Here is a 24,699-nt window from a genome sequence, read left to right on the forward strand (position 1 = left end):
GGGATCCCTTATCTTGTCTCCTGCTTACAATACTTCCTTGTCTCTCCACCAGTGTGGGTTTCTTATACTGTAATCTGACAGCATAATCAGAAGCTTTGATAGAGTAGAACAGAGAGGGAGTCTGAGTAGCTAAAAAGCACTCTAAAATGCCTTCTGTTTTGTTTCTCCCCATGCAGTAAAGGATAAAATCAAAGACCAAAGAAGAGAATAAAAAATGTAGCTCACAGAATCATGACCCGTGAAATCTGGAAGACACATAGAAGGTCAGGGAGTCAGTTGAATCCCTTATTTTCACAGGTAAGGACCCTGAAGCAGAGTTGCTGGGTGACTTACTCAAATTCATATCACTGGTTAATGGCAGTGTCAAGACTGGAACCGTATTTTGTAACTTACATTCCAGGGTTCTTTCTTTCCATTCCTTGGGCTTCTTCCTACCTGTCCTGCTACATTTCCACAATCTCGCCCCTGAGTTTAACAGTGTCCTCTACCCCCTCCATATAGCACCACACAAACACACCCACAAACAGAGTGCCCAGCAGGGATTAAATTGTTATGGTGCGCTCATCATCCAAGTACACCCTCCTTTAAGAAATGCAAGACCTGGGTATTGCACTGAGGAGGGCACATGCTCTGATACGCACTGGGTATTATACTTAACTAATGAATCATTGAACACTGCATCAAGGACTAATTATGTACTATACAGTGGCTAACTGAGCAGAATTTTTAAAAATTAGAATTAATTAATTAATTTTAAAAAAAAGAAATGCAAGACCTGAAGACCTCCAGTTAGGAGTGCTTACTTGTATAAGACAATTCTTTTTCTTACTAGATTCTCACACTCCCTTAAGTAGAAATCCCTAGGTAGGATTTACCTTGAACCACCACATTTATCCATCATACAAGGAAGCTTAGAACTAGACCATGAGGTTGTAAATAGAATTAGAAATCTTTTCATCCAATCACTGCCCAGGAAGAATGCTGTAACATTTTATCCGACCTGCTTTAGACTTGAAGCCTTACGGTTACCTCTTTAACAAAACCAACACAAAACCAAATGCTATAGCTGAGATCCCGTGCTCTTGAGAAAGAGAAAGAAATAACACCTTCCTTTCATTACATCCACTGAACTGATGAAAAGACTGACTCCTCTTATAAGCTCTGCTCTTTGATGTCGCCCTGACGTAGGTAACAGGCTTCGAAAACCTTAGACTGGTATGACACTTTACAATTCACAGACAACTTGAACAGAGAGAGCATTTGTTGATGACAAGAGCAAGTGGGATGGTGATGAGTGAGGACCAAGTAAGGTGCATGGGGACAAAGGGAGGAGAGGCTAGGAACAGGAGAAGCAGTCCTGATAAGTACTCTCACAGACACGATACTGCCCGGAACGAACCTCGCCCTACTCCAAGGACCCCGGATTCCCACCTGCCCCTGTGAAACCCCAGTGATCTCTTTAGGGAGCTAAGATGTCCAGTTTGATGAGAGAAGAAACACACTGCATGTTAGATTCTCATATTGCCTGGCGCTTAGAAAGGAGAGCGGATTACCCCCTGGACTGCTGTCTCCCCAGTTCATCGCCCCCACCCATCTATTTCCGTTTAAACAATAGCCATCTGCCATTTTTCTTGGAACAAGCATCCTAAGGGAATGAGACTTCCCAGAACTATCATTGAGCCCTTCACTCCAAATGGCTGAGCTACACTCTTGACAAAACTCAAGTATACCCCAAGGATCACCTGATCCCGTCCCCTGAAAGATTCACAAAAGTTTCCATTACATACCTCAACTTGCTGGCAGATCTGTATTAGTTTGGCCATTTGATTTTCTAGTTCACTGTTGCGCTTAACCAGGTTGGTGAGGTTCATCTCCAGAGTTTGCTGTCATCGATGAGAGTAGGAAGCCAGAGGGAAACAGGGAAGAGGGGAAAAAATAGGAAACGTTCAGTGAGCTTGAGAACCAATATTAATGTGGAGATCATTCAGTCGGTTGACAAAGAGTCAACCGACTCATTTCAAAGAGACACTGAGCACTTGCTGTGGGCCAAGCACTCTCCTAGGTGCTAATTCATAACACTGCGCGTTTGCTCCAGGCTCTCGTTATTGCAGGAAAGATAACATTGATGACTTCGTGGATGTAGGAATTTAATGATATTAAGACAACTTTATGTTTTCTACAAAATTTTTAACTTTTTAAAGTATTTCATAGTATTTCATTTTGCCTTCACAGTAACCCAGGGACATAAGGAGAAGAGGTATTATCCTCTCTTTTACAGATGAGGAGACTAAGGGAACTCTGTTGAACAAACAGTACTTGCAAACACTATGCTAGGCAATTTCATCTAATAACAATAACAGTCCATGAGGTAGGATACGTCAGCATTGAGGACTGAGCTTCAGAATGGGGGCAAAGTGTTCTTTGCTGTCCTGTAATTAGTAGATGACAAAGCTGGGACTAGAACCCAGTTCTCTAGCCTTGGTCACGGCTTTGTCCCAGTATTCATGACTTTTTTCTTATTTTTTTTTCTTGGAAACATTTGAGATTTATCAGTAGGTTCCTTCAGGGAAAAAAAAAAAAGATGGTATTTTAACTGTGAGATTCATCAAAATCGAACATTGTATCTCACAGCTTCCCTCCTTTGGCCCTAAGGAATAGCCCCTAGAGATGACAGACTTCAAAACTTGATGCCTGGTGTATCAAGGTAGGACACCCATTGCTTAGGACTGCTTACTGGGACATAGATCCTTTCACTATATTACAAGCACTTTGCAAATCTCTTTCAAATAACAGAAGTACAACAGTACTCAGAACTCTTAGTGTATTTTCCGTTGAGCAAGCTACTCCCTCCCATTCTTATGTGGGGAAAAAAAAAACAACAGAATGTTAGTCACTCTAGGTTGATAATGGGCTTTTATATCCCTTCCCATTCCCAAGTCTTCGGCTCTGGTGGCTGCTTCTCCTCTAGAACCAGTCCCCAAATCCACTTCTCTCTTACTCACCACCCCAACACCCCCACAAATTCTGTTCCAAATGTAATACCCCATCTTCTTGGCCCTTATTCTGCGAACATTCCGTCCCTCAGTTGGTTGTGTACACTGCTTTGTTGCTGTCTCCGTAGCACAAAGTCCATGTTTTTTGATAGGAGGGAAATGGGGCAGGGGGGGCAAAGGGAAGTGGGGGAACAGGGAGAGGACTCGTGTACTTGGCCCCTTTCTTGTCCACTAAGTAGCTGTGTGTGGCTCCTTAGTATTCTTGGCACTGGCCCATGAGTCCATCCCAGACAATGTATTCCCATAGACATATGTATTTCTAGGATGGGCGGTCTGATCTCCCTTGTTCTCAAACTGGATTATGAGAACCAGCTTAATCTTTGCTTCCCTTCTTGCCAGATCTCCCTTGGTCTCTTTGGCTTTATTCCCATGGAAGTGATTTTTCCCCATTTATTCCACTGTTCTTGGCTTGGGCACAGGGTCTCCCCTGGCTTCTTTAACTCCCCAACCATCTCCAACCGTGGCCTTTTCCTTAGCAAGGTTAAGCCAAGTGAAGAAGGGAGAAAGAAGGGCAGCAATTGTTGATTTGGACATGCTCTCTAAGCTAAGCAGATGTCATGAGATTAAAAAAAAAGAAATGTCAGAAGTTCAGAGATGAATGCAACAAAAGGTAATGAGCACCTGCTCTGGTGAGGGGGCAGTGAATTCCAAGAGAAAGAGGAGGGGAAGCAAAGGTGGGTCTTGAAGGACAAGGGGGGTTTTAACAAACAGAGATAGAGGAGGATGGAATGTTCTATGCACAAGGAATAACCTGAGTGAAAGAGAATAAAGTATAAAGACGGGCTCAGGGAAGAGAAGTTGAATTTGGCTAGAACAGAGGGTACAAGCGAGAGGGGGGCAAGGTTGGAAATGCAGCTGGAGGTCCTGTTTTGAAGGTCTCAAACGCCTAGGTAGGGAGTTTATACCTATTTTTATTTTCTAGCGGTGGGGACTTGCCAAAGCCTTTGGAGCAAGACAATGGCATAATCTGGGCCACATTTATGGACTCAACCTACCAGCAATAATGTGGGGCAGACTGAAACAGGAGAGCCTAGGGGCAGGGACACTGGCTAAGAGGAAGCTGTCATGTTCAAGGCAGTTGGTACTGCAGGTCTGGGCAAAGCTGAGAGGATGATTGAGAGAAACACGTTTCGAGAAAGGACTTGTCACTGTCCACTACGCAGAGGACAAGAAATAGGAGGACTAAGTAAAAACAGTTGGATTTGGTAATTACAAGTCACTAGTGACCCCTGAAAAAGGCGTTTCAGTGGGGTTTGGAAGCAAATGCGAAAAGGAACAGAGGCAGGGAGTCCCTCAGTAGTGACGACGTGGAGGTGGCAAGTGTGGACTTCTCTTCAAAAATCTGGCTGGGGGGGCGGGCACCTGGGTGGCTCAGTGGGTTAAAGCCTCTGCCTTCAGCTCAGGTCATGGTCTTGGGGTCCTGGGATTGGACCCCACGTTGGGCTCTCTGCTCGGCGGGGAGCCTGCTTCCCCTTCTCTCTCTGTCTGCCTCTCTGCCGACTTGTGATCTCTCTTTGTCAAAATAGATAAATAAAATTTTTAAAAAAATCTGACTGGGGCTGGGTGGGGTGTTAAGACAGAGCTATGGTTCAATGAAACGATCCAGCTTAGGATAGACAGAGGGCATTGGCAATGGGCCTCATGAGTTTAAGACTTCTGCTAGCACAAAGGTCCAGATTCCCAGATCAATGGAAACCCCATGTCTCACCATTGACGATATGGACCGAGAAGGTAGAGGTGATGTAGGCTGATAAACTGAGTAGACACAGCGTTAGAAATCTGCGTTTCAAACTGTAATGCATTTCCATTCAAGCACAGGATTCCATGGGGAAAATGTTTTCTAACAAGTCCATGCAACCTGTTGCAACACTTGTCGTGAAACTAATAGCCTATACATAATTCATAGCGCTGAGCAGGACTAAGGGTCCCTGCTGTGTGTTCCTCATTTATGGCCCAGCACCAAAACTCGCAGCTTCTGTAAAGCCACCGAAAATGAAAATTAGGGCTGAACCCATAATTTGGGGTCTGGTTTGACTATGGACCTTGGGGTTACCGTCACAATATGGCAAATGCTTCTTTTGCTCGGGCCCCCTAGCAATTTGCAGAAAGCCAGCCCATTTTAACACGGCAGAACGAGAACTGACAAGATGACTCTAATTTCAACCTTACTTCATTAATATGAAAATGCTTGGAAAAATAAATCTCTGGCTAATGAAAACACCATCTGTTGATGGCTTTTTGCCACTGTTTTCTTACATTACGAGACATAATTTGAGGAAAACCCCGAACATTTACTTACTCACTTCCTCTTCATTTGCAAGGAATGAAAGCCTCCTCTCAAACTGGAATTGATTCTTGATAATGAACATATGCAAAGGGAAGCGAAGAATTGCTGCAATTATGCATTACGTTTCCTCACTCTTCCTTATCATGCCTGGCACTGGCGAATCATTTAAAACTAGGAATTCGGGGCCACGCTAGGCTCGAACGATTGCATTGATTTGGCCAAGTAATTCTCTTGCCTGTGCTCTGGCTAAGTAGACCAAGAGAACACATGTACGTATGTATCTGTGTGTGTGTGTGTGTGTGTGTGTACACAGTCTGCTTATGGAAAATTAAACACATCTTTTTGTTGTTGTGTTGCTGTGGTTTGGTTCTGAAACACGGGTTTGTTTTGTTCTTCTCTTGCGTTGTCCAGTGAATCCCTGGGCCAGGCTCCCTCTGTCCAAGCCTCATTAGCGTAGCTTTCTCAGAACAGCTGAAACAGGACAAAGAGACAGCCAGAGTGGCAGGGGAGATTGGAATAGAGATATGTGCCCAGAGGAAACAGGGAGGAGGGGGATGGGGGGGTGGAGGAACGGGAGGTTGGCAGGGAAGCAGGATGAAGCTCCCATTTCCTGCCTCAGGAGGTTACCTCTGGGTCCTTCTGTGCTTCCCCTGTGTGAGGGTCAGAGAAGCCATTTGCACCGTGACACTGAGACCCTAGTCACCTCCAGATGACAACACCGTTACAGCTTCCATGGAATTGTACACGGGTCTTAGCAATGTAACCAAGGTTTTAAAAGGCCCAAGAGAGCTAAACTGATGGCCCACACCCATTCCGGTTTTTCATCCGAGTTCCACTGCAGTTGTATCATGTAGACTTGGCCTGTTTGGGCTCAGTTCTACCCTTCACAAAAAGGAGAATGCTGGCCATTTCTGAGATACCAGGCATGGCCTAGTCTTCCAGACAGCATCCCATAAAAAGAAATGGCTTCCTTAACCCTCTCAAATAATTGCTGGCGTGTTTGTTTTTTAAGATTTTTAAATTTATTCATCTGAGAGAGAGAGAGAGAGAGAGAGCAAGAGCACAAGCATGGGGGAGGGGCAGAGAGAGAAGCAGATTCCCCACTGAGCAGGGAGCCCAACGCAGGGGTCAATCCCCAGACCCAGGGGATTGTGACCTGAACAAAAGGCAGAGGTTTTGCCACCTGAGCCACCCAGGCGCCCCAATTGCTGGTTTTTATTATTTTTTTCCATGTCTCTAGACACAGGTGGTTTCAGGTAACTTTCTCATTGGCTCCCTCAAGAAACCAAGCTATCCGTCAAAACATTGCCTCCTCATTAAAGCTAGAGGTTCCCCTGACGGCACACACTCTCGACCACTATTGCCACCTTTCATGGTCCATGAAGGCACGTGTATTCACACATAGGTGAGCACACTGACACACCCCTACCTGACACCACTCGTCTTGAAGCCTAAAAAGGGGTGACGTCTGCCTGTACTATTTAAACCTGTCAAAGTGCCACCAAATGCCTGCAAACTCTTTTGCTCTCTAAAAAGCACTAGAGAGCAGTATTTAAATCTACACAAGATCCCAATTGTTTTGATGTGGGAATTGACCTTTGGGGGATGCAGGAAGAGAAGGGAAGGGAAGAAAGGCCAATATACCCCAAACCTTGAGCCTTCCCAACTCACAGAAGACAGCTTCATCTTTAAAAATGATCTGAGCCAGTGACCCCATTACTATTTCTCGACATGCTCTTTTTTTCTGACATGCTGTCTGCTCACTGATGTTCCTAGCTCTTCCAAAAGCCAGTAACCAAAAATCTTAGCACACTTTTGGGGTCACATTCTGCTTTCCTTTTTTAACTGCTTCTCTTAAAATACTTACTTTGCTTTTGCTTCAGTCTGTCACTTTATGTATCAATTACATATGGCCTTTCAACAGCAGAACACACCATCTGGTCTACCAACTGAAGCCCACACCCTTCTGCCAGAGTATGTTCCTTCCCCAAACATTTATTTGCTGTTGTGTAGACACGGGCTATGTCCCAAAATGAGATACAGGTGATATACTGGATCCACAAGGTCTACACTACTTGAAGTTTATTAGAGAATAGCCAGACTGGTCCTCAAGCCAGGTGAGCCAGGTGGCCATCTCTCTTCTTTCCAGAATGTTCTGACACCATTCCGCAAACACCCATGCCTCCCCTAGTGCCCTTATCAGGAATGCTACACAAACCATCCTGTGTTTTTTTGTATGTTTTTGTTTTCCCCTCTCCTCAGGGGCATTGCATGGTTAAATCTGAAGCTTAAATGTGTAAATTTTTATTTGGACCTTCTAAAAAAAAACCTGTATTAAAAACCTAAATCCAGTTGTATTATTTGGGTAACAGAATAGTGAGCCAAAGCCGACTCTCCTTTCCTGGAGTCCTCAATGTTGTATTTTACTTGAGCTATTCCTCTTCAGTTCCCGCCTCTTGTGCACACCCTCTCCTTCCTCCTTCACACACTCTTCCTTTGTGTTTCTGTTCTAGACCCTGACTGTGCCACAAGGCTCAATCCTGGGCCTTCACTCAGCTCACCACTGAATGACTCTGCCTCCACGCTGAAGGCACTCAGTCTACATCTCTAGCCCTGATCTTTCAACCACCACAAAGGCCTGAATTTCAACTCCTTCTAGAACATTTGCCCTTGCAGTTCTGAGAATACCATGTTTTCCCTCCTCCAGATATTTGAGCAAACTATTTTCTTTCTGCTAGAGCACTTCCTGCCCCTTACTCCATCCCTGTTCCCCAAATGGGGATCCAAAAACCCTCCCAAAGCCTCTTCTGACGGATGTCCCTCCCATGCAGATTTCTCTCAATCCCTTGTGCTTCCATTGTCATAGAACTCACCACAGTGTCTTGTAACTGTGTCCTTGACTATCATTCTCCCCACACTGAGCTGAAAACTCCACCAGGGTTGGGACTGAGCTCTTTTATCAATGTAACCCCAACATCCCTTCTGGTACTTGGCATCTAATAGGTGTTCAGTAAACGTTTGATGAATGAATGAATGCTGAATGACCCACGATTGTAACAAACTCAAGGCTAAAGTCAAATCATCCCACCCAAACTGTTAGCCCCTTCCAAATTTCCCTACTTCTATCCCCAGTACCACTACTCTTCAAGTCATCTCCTATTCCAAATTCATTTTTTAACTCTTTCTCTCCAACATCTGTAACCATACAGTCAGCCATTCACCAAGTCCCGTCCATTGTTCTTCACAGTCTCCAGTTTGACCCTTCTCTCTAGCAAATTCATTCATGATTCCCTGCTTTGAGCTCCATGACTCCCTTTCCCTTTGCACCTCCTACCGTCCTGCACACACCTCTGTCATGGCACTTACCATACTGCTTTGGAATGTTTGATATACTTATCTGTCTCTCTTACCAAGTTCAAAACTCTGCAGAGCAGTGACTGTGCCTGATTTCCCGTGTCCCCAGCTCCTACCGCTATGACTTGACCAGTGTTCAGTAAACAAAGTGAGTGCTCATGAATTGTTTGTTAAATGAATGAATGAATCCTTGGCCTTGATCCCTGGTGCTACAGTTTAAGCTACTATCTGTCCTGTCTTCAGGGGAGATAAAGAACAAGACATTACCTCATTACATCAACCATTCGAGAACTTGCATGTCATTATCACATTTCCCCCCTTTCAACTTTGCTTCTTTGGCCTTAGTAATTCTTCTTTCCTTCATCCTTCCTCACCTATATTATACTTCTGGAATATGTTCCTTTTCCCAATAAGAATAGACAGGATTTTCATCCACCTAGGAAGCAATCTCTGAGTCAACATTTTGTAAATTGTGCTTGGACTGACAACTGTTAGCTCCTTGCAGATGGTGGTGAGGAGAAGACTTGGAACAAGAGAAATGACAAAAACAGAGAGATGGCAGCACAGATAATAGGAGTATCCACTTTCTAAGCCTGCTTTCAAACCAATTTTTTTAATAAAATAGAAAACATCTTCTGACACATTAATACTATGTGAGAACACAGCCAGAGACTCCATATAATTATTCAACGGAAAAAAAAAAAAAACCAGGAGTTCAGATAAGTCTTAGCACACAGTTCGAGCAGAGATGGAATAAAAAGCATTTTTATCTCCCACCCCCACAAAATGAGTAGAGATTTGATACATACTAAAGTAGTGGGGAGCACGCTGTAGAAAGAGCACAGAGAAGCCAGATCCAGAAGCAAGACTGATCCTATGATCATGAGCTGAAGGCTAGTTTAGCTAGTTTAGAAACTCCATGCCAGATATTAATTACCCTCAACCCCATACTTATGTGTCCACCACCATATCATAGAGAGTGCCAATCTGGACCCAAACACTTCGTTTATATGATATTTTGCTACTGTGGTTCAATACCTAAGCGGATGAAATGGAGAAGTAACTTTTTCTGCTCCCTCACCTACAGTAACCCAGCCTGGCTTCACTGAAGCTTCTCATCATGGGAATTTACGACATGGCTCATTTATTAGGGAGATCCTTAGTCTCAGGATAGATTATACTGAGGCCATGACCCTTCTTAGGAAGACCATGCTCATGGCATCCTCATACCCAACGTCTCTATAGATATGCCCAAAGAAGATGAACACAGACGCTCTCTCCTCCTCACACACAGTGAAACACATAGACAAACAAACAGAGGCATTCTCAGCCGCTTAGCCACACAGAAATACACACACTCATCTATGGTGACACATACATATGTATGCAAATATACTTCCTCTCAACCCAGGCTTTCATAAAGAGCTTTCTTTCTTTCTCTTATATTAATAGTCATGCTGGTTCTGAAACAGTCAAATGCCCAGTGGTAGATAAGTTGAGAGGGTATCTGTCTTGGCAGACAGAAGTGGGTGTCGAGTGGGTGAGCAGACAAATGACTGGGAGAAGGTGGTGGCTGAGTGAGAATGGGTGGGTGGATGACAGAGTGACTGAGTAGGAAGAAAGGCAAGTAATCAACTCTGATAAGATTCTAGAATATCATATTTTCCAACCTTTTAACTCTTGTTGTGACTTTCCTTTGAACATTCTCCAAGTCTCATATCTCCCTTCTCTTTGTCTAGCGATCTTTAGCTCTCTCCGTCTCAGCCTCTCTTTCCGTGTGTGTGTGGGGGGGTGAGTGTGTGTGTGTGTATGTGCACGCGTGCACACACACGTGTGCACACTTTACTTTCCCATAACAAAAAGCTTACTCTGGTGCCAAGTAATATTTTATAACAACAAGATCCCTGATATGTAAATGTAACTGCATTTAAGAATTATTTGTAGTAATGAATTTGTGGAAATGTAATGAAAAAATGAAAATGTGCTTGTTTATTCCTTTCAGGAAATTCCTCTATTCCCTCTGGTTTTCATCAGCTATATTTTTGGCAGGCTATGGACATGGAAATGTGAAGACATCACTTTCAAAGAGAATTATAATAATCGCATCTGATTTATACAGATGTCACCATAGGGTTAGGCAGTTGGAAAATCCAGCAATCCAAATGAATAGGCACTTAAAATAAGGACATGCCATACATTTACAAACACTCAGTTTTTTAACATTATCAGTAGTCCATGGGAGATTTTTTTTCCAGACCTCTGAAGTAGTCACAATGGCAAGACAGATTGGTATGTTACAAGATGAGAGCTAAAGCAAGCGATAGACGCCGGTGGTATACTTCCCGCAGATCTGTTATAAAGATTCCATTCACTTGGATGCCTTGAGCATATACTGTGTCTGCAAGGCATGAAGGAGGATACTGAAGAAATAAAAGACATTGTGCCTGGCCTCAAAGAATTCATGGGATAGTTGGGGTGTTTTAGAGTGGACCTTATGGGGTTTTAGCTGGGGACTAAACAATGAGTAGGACTCCTAAGCGGATCAAGAAAAGAGCACAGGTCAAAGTTAGGAGTCACCCAAAAGAAGGAGTGGTGTGTTTAGGAGACGGTTAGGAGGCTAGTCTGGGCAGATGAAGGTAGCACACGAATCAAGTCGTGCAGGATTTAGAATGTGGAGTTGAGCTCTGTCATCAATACAGACCATTGAAATGTGACCTCTTTTTATAAAGCCAATACTTATTAATGCAACAGTATTGATCTCTTTGAAGGAGAGAAACTTGTGGGCCGATGAAAACTCTTTAACATGTGAAGCATTTTTATAGAAATGCAGCAAAATATCACAAGTTAAGAATACATATTGGGATCGGGGCACCTGGGTGGCTCAGTGGGTTAAGCCTCTGCTTTCGGCTCAGGTCAGACCTCAGGGTCCTGAGATCAAGCCCGCATCGGGCTCTCTGCTTGGTGGGGAGCCTGCTTCCTCCCCCACCCACCCCGCCCCTCCGCCCGCCTCCTCTCCGCCTACTTGTGCTCTCTTTCTGTCAAATAAATAAATAAAATCTTTTTAAAAAAAGAATATATATTGGGACTAGCACATGGAAAGAGAAGGGATGGAGGAAATAATGACTCTGATAGGCCTTTCTACTGTGAAGAAAATTATTCTTTGGAATTGAAGAATTAATTGAACCACTAGTGGCCTTCGGAAAGACATGTAGTTAGAATGGACAACTAAATAAGGATAATAAACCATAGTAAGCATCCCAAACCCTGTCATCCAGTTTGAGCACATGTTAAGAAGACAGGCTGGCTTCTGGTTATTCTGACCTTTCATCTTATAACATACCAGCGTGTTTATTCTTTATTGAACAAATAAATACTAGAAACCACTAATCCTACTCAGAGAGGTTAGTACAGAAAGGGTAGTTATCAAGGTCAACGGGGAAACTCCAGAACCGAAGAGAACAAATAAACACCATTTCACTTACTGGTCAGAAAGTAAAACCCGTAAGTATATGTAGTATCCTCCTTCCCCTTCCCCTGTAGGACTGCCATGATCCTCTCAGGGCCAGGGGAGTAAGCCCCAGGCCATCTCCCCCATAGCTTCTGACAATCAGTTTTCCCCTTTCTCCCTGGGGAAGAATCTGGCAGGTTAAGGGGATAATCCTAAATGCTTTTAAATTGAAATGAACCCAAAGAAGTGAGAATGCGGAGACACTAAAAGTCAGACCTCCTCTCTGCTTCATGTGGAGAACTCATAGCCTTTACATTTGGAAACCAAACCAAAGTGATCCCCACACATCCAACACACACATGCACGCACACACATACACTCACACACACTCTCTCCTGCCCCAAAGTCCAAGATGTTCCAGACAACATAACAAACCACGCGGTTGGGAATGATTCATATGTTTCCACTCTCGATCCAAAAATGAGCCAAAAAGAAAGTTTCCACTTAATTTATAATCAGAATTTTCTGCACGTTTCCTAAAAAAATTAAAGGGGAACAATTCAAAAATCTGGCCTTTCTTTCTCCAAAGATTACTGATTAGTTACAGACCAAAGTATCTTTTGGTAAAATACTTTTGTGCTCCATCCAGCCCCGGAGACTAGGGCTATGGCTGTGTGGTGCCAAATAGCTAATCAATCATCCAGTGTTTTCGTGTTTTCGGATGTTTTCAAAAAGCTGGTGTTCTGCAGATACAGGCTTATTCTATCCAGTCTTTTGTTATCTCTATCGTACATATGGATACAGAGTTTTCTGTTTGGAGTGTTTCTCAAGGCCAATGCCTTATTATAGTTCCAACACCTGCAAATATTTGGCAGAAACTGCTCCATCCTCTCCATATCCCCCCCTTCCTGCAGCCCCACCCCCACCTCTTGCCATTACGAAGCTGTACGTTTCTACAGTATGTCCTTTCCTTGATGCTGTTAATCGTTTATCTGTGACCCATGAAATGTGCAATTGCCAGAACATAAAGTTAAGCTGCAAATCACATTTCATGGGCAAAACTTAGGTCCAAAACAAAGCGGCGGCAGGCCACAGCAGAAAGGATACTTAACGTGGGGTCTAGAAGCCGAGTTCCCATTCCAATTCTGTAACTCTGACCGAATCACTTAACCTCGCCAGGTCTTAGTTTATACCACGTTACAGTGTGAGGCTTCAGCTAGAACAAGTGCAGGGCCTAGCGTGTTAGGCATCTAAGAACTGAAATCAGTGAGCTTATTCCTCGCTATAGTTTTGAAGGGAATGAGAATATCACCTTGAGTGAAATCCACAGAAAAATGCTGAATTTCATACAAATTTGTAAATATTTGGTATAAATAAAAATCGAAGGCGGCACAAACCATTGTCAGTGTGACTACTTCTCAATACTGCTTGCAACAAGTTACGGAAAGGAAAATATATCCTATTCAGAGTATTGCTACCATCACCAACCATGAAACTTTTAGGTAAGTTACCAGGACTTATTCAGGACATGGCAAAAGGAAAATCCCCACTTCCTTCTTGCCCTCCTTCCTCCTTCCTTTCATCTTTAGTGAAAATAATCCTATCTGGGTCTTCCTTCCAGCTTGGCTTCTATATCCAGTCCCTGTTTGGGGGTGGTCATCTTGTTAGTCATTTAAACATTTATTTTTCCTGGAATTTCTGCTAAATAGCTCCCTTCGTAAGAGCAGTTAAGCCACACAGCGGGCAGGCAACGGGAAGAAAACAATTTGCCAGAGCTGACATTTGTTAACATCAAAGTGAGGCAATAGGGTTTTATAAAATAGGCACTTAGTCTTGTGCATAAATACTATGTGGCATGACAACTTCGGAAAACTCTGTCCACGGAACACAAATTAAAGACTGGGAACTTCCAAGGCAGGGACTGCAACCAAGGGCTTCAGTCTGCAACCCACAAAAACGACCACAGGCACAAAATCGGATACTGGATTCAAGATTTATTGCCTTCAGTTTAAAGTTTTAGTTCAGACATTAGATTATCCCTCCTGACTTCTGGTAAACTAAAATTCCTTTTTTTAATTTTTGGTCCAGTGTTCTGCTCTGGGTTTGGGTTTTTTTTTTTTTTTTGGTTTTGTTTTGTTTTGTTTTTTAAGGCAGGCTTAGAATAAGCCCCAGTTAAGGGCTTGAGGGCAATTAGTAGCAGGCAGCCAATGCCAGGCCTTTGTTTCTTTAGCGTACTGAGCGGGCTAACACAGACGCTACTGTCCTCCACACAAATCTCCCGCCTACATAGAGACACACTCAGACACCTCCACAGAGACACGCCCAGCTTTCCCATTGCTCTCCTCATAGCTGTGCATATCAGCACATATGCTAATTATAGTACACCTACACAGGTACTCACATACTTAAAAGAAGAGGTGGAAAGATCATGACAAAGATATGTAGTGTGTCATATATCACTGACAGAGGAGAGAGGGACTCGTTTCCCTGGATGGGTTACTGGAGTGGCACGTAGGGCCAAGGGCTTAACTCATCCAGACCAGAACTGGCCAGAGGTGAAGGAATGAAAGCAGGTTTATGCAACTAACAAAACAGGTTCCAGTGAGAGCTTGCAAGTGGGTAGGCTATTCCTCACGAGAGCACCTTGGGAGTTAATGGACTTGTCACCTAAGCAAGGTGGCCCTAGCTTTGTTAGGGAACTCACTAACTGTACGGCTACATATAAAAGAGACCAAGCTGTGTAAGGGATATTTCCCAGATCCCTTACCTTGAGTTTCTCAAATCGGTCATTCAGGGACGCGACCTGATGGTCTCGGTGACGTCCCACCAGTTTGCATAAGGCACAAATCAATTGGTCATCGGACACACAATACATGTTCACTTTCTCATTCTCATGGTCCAGGCAGGTGATCCCTCGGAGATGCGTGTCGGGCACTGGTTCCACCAGGCGGTGGCTGGTGAAAGGTTTCTTGTTGGGGTGTGTGGCCCGCAGGCAACGGTCACAGTAGGAGACCTCACAGGTGATACATGTTTTCACTGCATCCCTTGGCGGGTCCTGCTCGCAGAACTGGCAAGCAATTCGCTCACTCGACATGGCCGTGCTGGGCCTATAAGTCCTCTCCCGGCGGCTCTCACTTGGGGAATTGGGCCCACTGACGGAAGCCTTCTGGAAGCGATCGATGATGTTCTGCAAAGTCACATTCCTCTTGAGGCCATCCAGGCCCCGGTGGTTCAGCGAGATAACATACCTGCACGTAGGACACTGGAAAGCGGTAATGGGTTCAATGGATTCACCAGAGCTGCAGCTCGAGACCAGGATGCGGTGGGCACAGCTGAAGCAGAGGCTGTGGGCACAGGGGAGCAGCAGGGGGTCCTCGAACAACTCCAGGCAGATTGGACAGGTCAATTCGGACTCCAGTGTTTCCATCTTTAGTGAAAATAATCCTGATGGGGCATTAAGAACCACAGAGGCTGGGCTTTCACCTGCAAGGAATACAAAGCAGGAGTCACTAAGCATCTCCAAAGGAAACGTGGATAGAGCGTTGGTTCCACGCTCACCAGCGGTGACTCGGCGCGCGGGATTCCCTGAGCGATGCTGGAGCAAGAGGAAAGCCAGCTGGAAGTTAATCAAAAAGCCTTTTGCCCCCTGCTTCAAGCCTTGCTTTCAACAAATGCCCGAGTTTAGGCTTCTGTGCTAATAAATAGAACTGTGTAGCCACCTCTGAATCCTGGTTGACTGGTTAAGACTACTTTCCAGCTCACAATACCAGCGCAGGGCCATCCCTCACATATCATCCACTGGCATCTCTGGTCCTGGACTATGATGAGCCTGAGGCCTTGCAAAATTCTCCATCCCCATTTTCCAGTACCATTCTGTATTTTATGTCAAGCAAGCTTTGCACCCCGTCAAGCTCAATGAGAAGGGACTGTGACTTTGCAACTTACTCATCAGTAGCTGCGGATCAATAATGAAGATACATTATCTTGTGGTTTCGGCTGGGTTTTTATTAGTACATACCCACTGAGCGGGCACAGGCCTGCTACAAAGCGCACCTCCCTATGTGTGTTTTCAGACATCCTAAAACGTAACAAGATGCAAACCAACACCCAGATACAAATTAGCAAGGCGAGGGGCCAGAAATTTTCAGATCTGGTAAATTTCACTTTGGTAGGTGCCACCAGAGAGTAAAAGAAGTCACCCAATTAACATGAAACTAATCTCTTGGTCAATCTCTCTCTTCTTCCACAGACATTCCTGAGCTGAACATAATAGATATTGCCAGGGGTCCTCCGTTAATTAAAATCAACACATAGAAATGTTCTAAGCTAGACCTAACTGGGGAAAAATATGTCTTAACAACAGAAAATGTTAATCCTATTTATAGAAAAGAGAAAAGGCTGTCTTTGGCTTTTGAATAACTTTTGTTCATCAGCTCACTATCATTGGAGACCCTCACCAAGGCCTAAAATTTCGATTCTGCCACTAAGTATAACAGATGCATCTTTAAAAGCTGTTTATAAATCAAACCTTTAAGCGTGCACTAAACTAACTAGCTATCTAATGGAAATCTATAGCAAAGCAGGCTATAAAAGTAAAGAGTCTTTTTTCTAAAACAGCCACTCTCAGTTTGGTAAGTTCAGACGTTTGTATGACCACTTTCGTTCAAACATGGGACGTGTGGTCAGTCTTAGTTTATGATTTACAAGGGCTTCTAAATTGTTGGCTGGCCGTATGTGGCTTATAGTCTCTATCAGCACTCACCTATAGAGAGGAAAAGGTAAAACAATTACAATGTGCATATATCACAGAATCCTAAAATTGGAAGAGACTCTGGAGATGATGGATTCCAACTTTTGCTCCAGGCAGGAATATACCCTTTGATAGCTCCACTGCTCAAATTCAACATGTCCATAAATGGACTTGCTGTTTATGTGACCCCTCCACCCACCCACCCCATCCCCACCACAAAAACCCCAAACACCTGCTCTTCTTCCAGTCTTCCCTATCAGGTGAATATCAGCATCCATGCCTACAAACCTAGGAGTTCGCGCATTGACATGTTTATCGCCACAGCCATTGATGGCTTCCAGAACATTCTCTTTTATTTCCTTTACAGATCTGTGTCTCCAGCTAACTCTCCCTGCTCCTTGAGGGCATCAACTATTTCATATTTTTATTCTGAGCATGGTGCCTCAGACATACATAGGTATTCAGTAATTGTTAAACAAAGGATCCCTTAAAGTAGAAGTCGGAAGAAGGGACCTAGCATTTATTGAGCACCTCCGGTATTCTGAGTTCTGTTAAGCCCTTTACACACATCACTTCAATAAATTCTGTCAGGAAGCCTGTGAGGAAGGAACTACCATACCCATATTACAGTTAGGAAATTGGGGCTCAGGGTTGCTGGTAAATCAACCAGGAACATACATACCCAGCACACAGGGTCAGTCTGATGCTGGCGCCTGTGCTCCTTCCCCTACACCTTTCTTTCAACCATCTCACCTCCTTCACTGAAGTTCATCTTGACTATATGCAAGTGGGTTTCTAAACAGCATGCCTCTGCTTCTATTTTTGTCTTTCTGTGTCCTCCTGAGTTTCTCTGAAACCTCCTCTCATTCCGAGTCCCTTCCAGGAACTTATCTTTTTCTTCTAGGCCCAACTCCACCTCACACTGCATTTATTTACTCTCTCTTCCAGAACTAGAAGTCTGCATTCTTCAATGTCTTTGTTGGGAGCTACCTTGGAGAGCTGAGGAAGGCTTCCCTCCAAAATGACAGATGGTCAGGAGCATTGCTGAAAGACCTCTACGTGCTGAAACCTGTAGAAAAACAATTAGAGCATTTATGGTACTCTTCTAAATCTTAGGAGAGCACCATACCAATTCTTCCGTACAAGAGGAAAAGCTCTCACCAAGTTTCCCTGAAACCGTAAATACTGTTCTGCAGTAAGTGGGACCCTTGAACCTCGCTATGAAATTAAGCTTGGCAAAGTTTGCTATGGGTCAGCATTGCCTCAAATAAGGTCAAGAGAGGACTTTTAACCAAGGATTTCTGAACCTCCTAGAACTGTCTGAGGAATGTCATGTGTTTGTCATATATGCATTCTCATGGGAAGAGGGTTGTCCACAGCATTCAAAATGTTCTCAGAAGAGTCCTTGACAGAAAAAAGTCAAACATTCAGTGCTCTGAAATAATCCACCTTAACTGATTTCAGGTCTATAAAGAATAATATAAGATGGTTACAATCTGTTGCTCATGGTAAGTCACTTTTATATACTATTTCTATTCTGTTCTGTTTCATCATCATCTAGCATGGCGGTAGCTGAGACTGGGGAACTGAATATTTTTTTTCAGCTTCTTCAAACATCTGTTCATCTCATCTCCCATTTATGAGGCCACCTTGTTCTGGCCACTCCTAATATTTCAACATCCTTTCAACTATTTCCCTTTTACACTACTTCCCTGATTATTGAAGCACCTTTCCCCCTTCAAATTTATCCGACATGTACTCTGTGCCAGGCCCTAAATAATACCCTTTACAGGCATTATCTCATTTCATTTTCACAACGACCCTCTAAAAGGTAGGTAGTATAATTACCCCCCCAAAATAATAAAAACCTGTCCCAGATCACATTTATTTGCAAGTAGCAGAGCTAAGATTCAAACCCAGAATAAGACTGAGAGTCCAGAAATAAACTGATATACACATATGTTTATGGGCAAGTAAGTTTTGACAAGGATTCCAAGTCCACTCAGTGAGGAAAGAACAATCTTTTCAACAAATGGTATTACAACTGCATATCTACACACAAAAAAATGAAAAAGGTGATGAAGTTAGACCCCCCCCACATACCATATACAAAAAATTGTCTCAAAATAAATCAACAACTTAAGTGAAAGTGCAAAAACTACAAAATCTCGGAAGGAAACATAGGTGTAAATCTTTGTGAACTTAGCTAGACAAGTGTTTCTTTTCCTTCTTTTTAAAAGAACACAAGCAGGAGGAGTGGGATAGGGAAAAGCAGGCTTCCTGCTGAGTAGGGAACCCAATGCAAGGCTTGATCCCAGAACCCTGGGATCATGACCCAAACCGAAGGCAGACTTAACGACTGAGCCACCCAGGTGCTTGTAGGCAAGGGTTTCTTACATTGCACTAAATGCACAAGCAACCAAAGAAAAAATAAACTGGACTTTATCAAAATTTAAAACTTCTGTGCTGCAAATGACATCAAGAAAGTGAAAAGACTACTCACAGAATGGGAAAAAATAATTTCAAGTCACAGATATGATACAGGTCCAGTATCTAGAAATACACAGAACTCTTAAAACTCACAGTAAAAAAGACCCCCCCCCAAAAATGGGCAAAGAATCTGAAGAGACATTTCTCCAAAGATGATATAAAATAAAGGATCAGTAAGCATATGAAAAGATACACAACCATTAGCCATTAAGGAAAGCCAAATCAAAACCACACTGAAACACCACTTTGTACTCACTGGGATGGCTATATTACTACTTCACACCTACTAGGATGACTGTAATTTTAAAAAATAGTAAATGTAAATTTAAAAAATATCAGCGAGGATCTGGAAAAACTGGAACCCTCAGACACTGCTGGTGGAAATGTAACATGGTGCATTTGCCCTAGGAAATAGTTTGGCAATTCCTCGGATGGTTAAATGTGGAGTTAGCATATGATCCAGAAGAACTGAAGATGTGCTCACTCAAAAACTTGTACACAGATGTTCATAGCAGCATCATCCATAATAGCCAAATGGTAGGAATAACCCAAATGTCTGTCAACTGATGGATAAACAAATATGGTACATCTATCCAATGGAATATTATTCATCAAGAGAAACTAATAAAGTATTGATCCATACCACAACATGGAAGGAGCCAGTCACAGAAGACCAAAAGTTGTATGATTGTTTTAATATGAAATGCTCAGAATAGGCAAAACCATAAGAACAGAAAGTAGATTAGTGGTTGACAAGGGTTGGGGAGAGGGAGGGAAAGGTGGTGACTGCTAATGGGTACAGGGTTTCTTTGGGGGATGACAAAGAAAATGTTCAGGAATCAGTTGATTGTTGCACAGCTCTGTGAATATACTAAAATCCACCAAATTGTATACTTTAAAACAGTGAATATTATGATACATGAATTACATCTGAATTTTTTTTTAAAAAAAGACTCAAAAACCCAGGTCTGACCCTGGAGTGTAAACAATTCACCACTACACTATACTGCCATCTATGTAACTATGTAGTCATTCTAAACCTTACTGGATTACTTCCTTCTATTGTTTTTCTAGGTCAGTGAGTCCCTGTCTAGGTTTTCCAACACCCTAGAATACCTCTAATGATCAATGGTTGTCATAAAGTTCTCAGTTGCCAATTTGTATTCATTTAAAAACCACAAAGCGGGGTGCCTGGGTGGCTCAGTGGGTTAGGCCGCTGCCTTCGGCTCGGGTCATGATCTCAGGGTCCTGGGATCGAGTCCCGCATCAGGCTTTCTGCTCGGCAGGGAGCCTTGCTTCCCTCTCTCTCTTTCTCTCTGCCTGCCTCTCCATCTACTTGTGATCTCTCTGTGTCAAATAAATAAATAAAATCTTTAAAAAAAAAAACAAAACACAAAGCTTGCCTGGGTGGCTCAATCAGTTGGGCATCGACTCTTGGTTTCAGCTTGGGTCATGATCTCAGGGTCCTGGCCTCCAGCCCCTAGTAGGTCTCCGCTCTTGGTGCAAAGTCTACTTGGGATTCTCTCTCTCTCTCCCTCTCCCTCTCCCTCTGCCCCTTCCCTTGATATCGCTCTCTCTCTCTCTCTAAAAGAAATAAAATCTCTAAAAGTGAAATAAAATAAAAACCACAAGACTCCTTAAAAAAATGCCTGGCTCCTATATCACTAAATACCTTTAGGAAAGATAGAGGGAAGCAGTATGACAAAAATGAAACAGTGGCAAAGTGTCGCAACTTCCAGAAGTCTGTGAATCACTGATCTCTGCAAAATTAGAGTGTGCTAAAGATAAAGACACGATGTGAACCCGATAGAGTGCCACCCGATAACAGGTAACCAGGAAGCTTTTGCCAGAAAACACTACGGTTTGTCACAAAAATGCACTGATGAAATGCCTGGGAGGGCAGACCAATTGCCATGTTAAGAAACAAATGCCCACATCTGAAGACACTGATCTGTTCCCTTCTCTATCATTTAGTATGTTTATGCATTTGCCCTTGCTGGACTTTATAACTGTTTCTGCCTGCCTTATCTTCACTTTGCACCCCCTTCAGGTGGAGACCCCTAAAAAACAGAGGTTGATGAGACAGAACGATAAGAAGGTATCAGAAGGCTGTGTGAGTGAGTGAGTGGAAATACAAAAGAGGAGCTTCCGTGCAGGTGGTTAAGATAAAAATAATGCATTCTACACCTACAAAATGAAAGATTGATTTCGCCATTGCCCTCCAAATCCAGCATGCCGTCAACTCCGATCACCGAGAAAGGCTGTGATCTGCACTTGCCAGAATTCTATTATTTCAAATGTTATTTGAACATAATTAAATGCTCCTGTATTTCAGCAGTTTAGATTCGGTCTAGTTTTCATCTCCCAGGTCTGCAGAGCGTGGCCCTGGGCTCTCACTACCTCCCTAAGGAGCCATGGTTCCCTCCCACCCCACAAACACACATCCCCTTCTTCTTCACAGAAAAACCCGAGAGTGTGAAACCAAGCCTGACCTCTGGGCTGTAGAATGAGAATTGAGCTGAGCTGCAGAACTTGTTTTAAAAACAAATTAATGGAAAATAAACATTCTTCAGGATATTAACATGAATGTCCCATGAGCTTTTCCTTAAAACACTACAAACCCATCTCCCTGCCTTGGGGGATGAGAGAATGAGTCCCAGCTTAATCTGATGTTTCCCTAACTGTAAATGTCATACAAGTTGAACTAGAATCACCACACGATCTCTTTAAGATGCTTTCCAGTTCTGATACCCGATTACTACAGAGCTCTTGCTCTCTGTCCCCACATAGGAATGACATGGAAGCTTTATTGAACACTAGCTGCTCAAAACACAAATCTTATTTATTGGTGTGACAAGAAAGGCTGACCAGTGAAGGGCATCATCGTGAAAGGAACAAAACGCTTTACTTTCCTGTGGCTACACCCAGATGCTGAAGGACAGCGGCTGGTTTTGCCCATTGTACCTCAAGGAACATATAATGGGTGTTCCTGGAGGACAACAGAGGGGGAGAGGAGTACAGGGGTGGGGTGGGGGGGTACAAACTAACGAGAACACCTTTTGGAACTGAAAAGGAAGACAACCAAATCCTGGCATGCTCTTAGTAGGAAAGGACCCCCCTGAAGCGGGGCGGGGAGGAAAAAGGATCATTTGGGATCACAAAAGGCAACAAATGCATAGAATTCTCACCCTAAAAGGACATGGACTAAAAACAGAAACCCAGGAAAAAAGAGGCTAGGTGGTCAGTAAGCATAACTAATAATAGCCACCTTACATTTGTGTACCATGTGATAGTTTCAAAATGGTTCCAAAGCCATTATCTCACTGGATCCTCAAAACAGGGCCTGGTTATAGCCTGACTCTAAGCTGAATTAGCTGAGTGATCCTAGGTAATACATTTAAAGTGACTGGGCCACAGCCTCCTTATCTGTAGATTGAAAAAACACTGGCCCTACCCCAGCTCACAGGCTCTTATGAGGAGCGCATGAAGGTAAAATAAAATTATTAACTCGCTTTACAAATAGGGAGACATTCTCATCATTCACTCACAGACGGACAGATACAAAGCGAGTTCTTGAGGAAAGCAGCAAATGTTTGGAAATTCGTTCCCAAACATTTGGAAATGTGTTCCCAAACATGCGGTTGGTATGACGGAGAAGAGTCACACTGCCCTGAAAGTCTTCTGGAGGACCATGTGTCTGTGGTCTTTCTTATGCTCATATGTCTCCCCTGTTAGACTGGAGTCTCCCCAAAGTGAAGAACTGTCTGTCTTTTTTTCAGCTTTTATCACGCACAAGTAGAGCTGAGAACTGGAGGTTGATGACTGACTGACAGAGAGCACCAGTGCCAGTTTCTGTCCAAAAGATCATTAAAGCCTACTTAATATTTTATAGCATGTGGATTTAACGGTGTTTTCTTTACAATAATTAGCTCCTAAAGCCAACCATTGGCCATTTTGTATAATAGAGTCACCATAAACATTACAGTGAACATCACAATAGCAGAACAGAAAGTCCTATGTTGGCTACAAAGGCAAAAGACTAATCTCAGGAACCAAGAGGAGTATTTGCCAAGGTAACCCAGGAAAATTGACAGGAGTCCCAAGTACAATTCATAACACCTTTATCTTCATGCATAACACACCAGCAGTCACAACGTTGAACAAATGGAGAACCAACTTAATCTACCTCATGCTAGCAGTCCAGCTTTCCATCTGTTCTAGGACTTCTTTTCCCAAGCTCTCTTACCCCGAGCAATGTCTGTAAATGTTTAAATGTTCAGGGACACACCTGGACGGGCAGCCCTCCCCACTCCTACAGAATAAAGCTGGCAATATGTGTATGTAGGACATACTGTTGAATGTTAGGCTGAGAGCACCCCAAGTTCAGGTCAGAGACAAGGGACAGAGAACAGAAGCCTATTTGAAATCAAGCTTCTGCTCCCTGGGGAATCACATGGAGCCTAGCAACACCAAACAAAGGGCTATAGACAAAGCAATTGAGGATTCTGGACCGTAAACCATTTTTCTATCTCTAGGCTGTATACATTCACACATGTCACCGTCCTGCATTAGCATCGTCTCCCAGGCCAGACATCATGCTCCTAACCGGGCGAATTGTAAATCCTGCGATTTTTGGTTTCAGGAGGATTTGAGTTTACATAATGAGTTTGTTACCAGATCATTTGGTCTCTGTTAGAGAAAAGATCCAAAGACTGGAGGCACTGTTCATCAACCAGAGGAGTCTGACCTGCAGGGAAGAGGCTGAGACAAAGCCCGAGGTCAGCCAGTCAGAGCTCTGCGGGGAGACAAGAACCCAGGTAGGACAAGTCTTACTAATGATACTTCGCTAACCCACTTAGACTGAACCAACACCCTAGCGTGCACTTAGGTGAACCCCGCGTGAAGAAAGGAGTGGCGGGGTGTTGGAACATTGCTCAAACCCCTCCACCACCCACACTGTAACCCATCTAGGAGCCTTAGCAGCTCACGGGATTTCTAAGGGAAATGCAGGAGCTGGGAGATGGACTATCGAAAAGATTATGTCTGCCTATGGTCATGGAGAAGGGAAAGATGGAAAAAGAGAAACAGTGGGAAAAGCCACCAACCTCTGGGGCCGACAGAAGACTTTGAGCAGAGTTTTCATTCATGGAAATGGAAAAACATATTGATCCTTGGGAGAGAGGGGAAATGCAAAGGGGACCAGCAAGCAGTCTGCACAGGGAGGATAATGGGAGCTGGAATTTCTTGTCTCAACACCACTCATCCAGTCTTCTCACTTGTTAGCATGATCCATTGTGCCAGCTGAGAAATACTTTTC

General features: G+C 43.5%; 1 protein-coding gene across 5 annotated transcripts in view; it reads right to left on the reverse strand.

Annotated features, from left to right (window-relative positions):
- MID2 (midline 2) overlaps positions 1 to 24,699 on the reverse strand; it is a 98,637-nt gene that overhangs the window by 69,778 nt on the left and 4,160 nt on the right. For 3 of the 5 annotated variants that reach the window (XM_044234448.1, XM_044234449.1, XM_044234447.1), the window contains exons 2-3: positions 14,910 to 15,625; positions 1,788 to 1,883 (exon numbers count right to left, since the gene is read on the reverse strand). In XM_044234448.1, the coding sequence (XP_044090383.1) occupies positions 1,788 to 1,883; positions 14,910 to 15,569 (756 nt within the window). In that variant the 5' untranslated portion in view covers positions 15,570 to 15,625. Of the gene's footprint in view, positions 1 to 1,787; positions 1,884 to 14,909; positions 15,626 to 17,882; positions 17,962 to 24,699 lie in introns of all 5 variants that reach the window. The other 2 variants (XM_044234445.1, XM_044234446.1) reach the window with 1 other exon arrangement.

This window comes from Neovison vison, chromosome X (genome assembly GCF_020171115.1).
Source record: "Neovison vison isolate M4711 chromosome X, ASM_NN_V1, whole genome shotgun sequence".
Lineage (NCBI taxonomy): Eukaryota > Metazoa > Chordata > Mammalia > Carnivora > Mustelidae > Neogale > Neogale vison.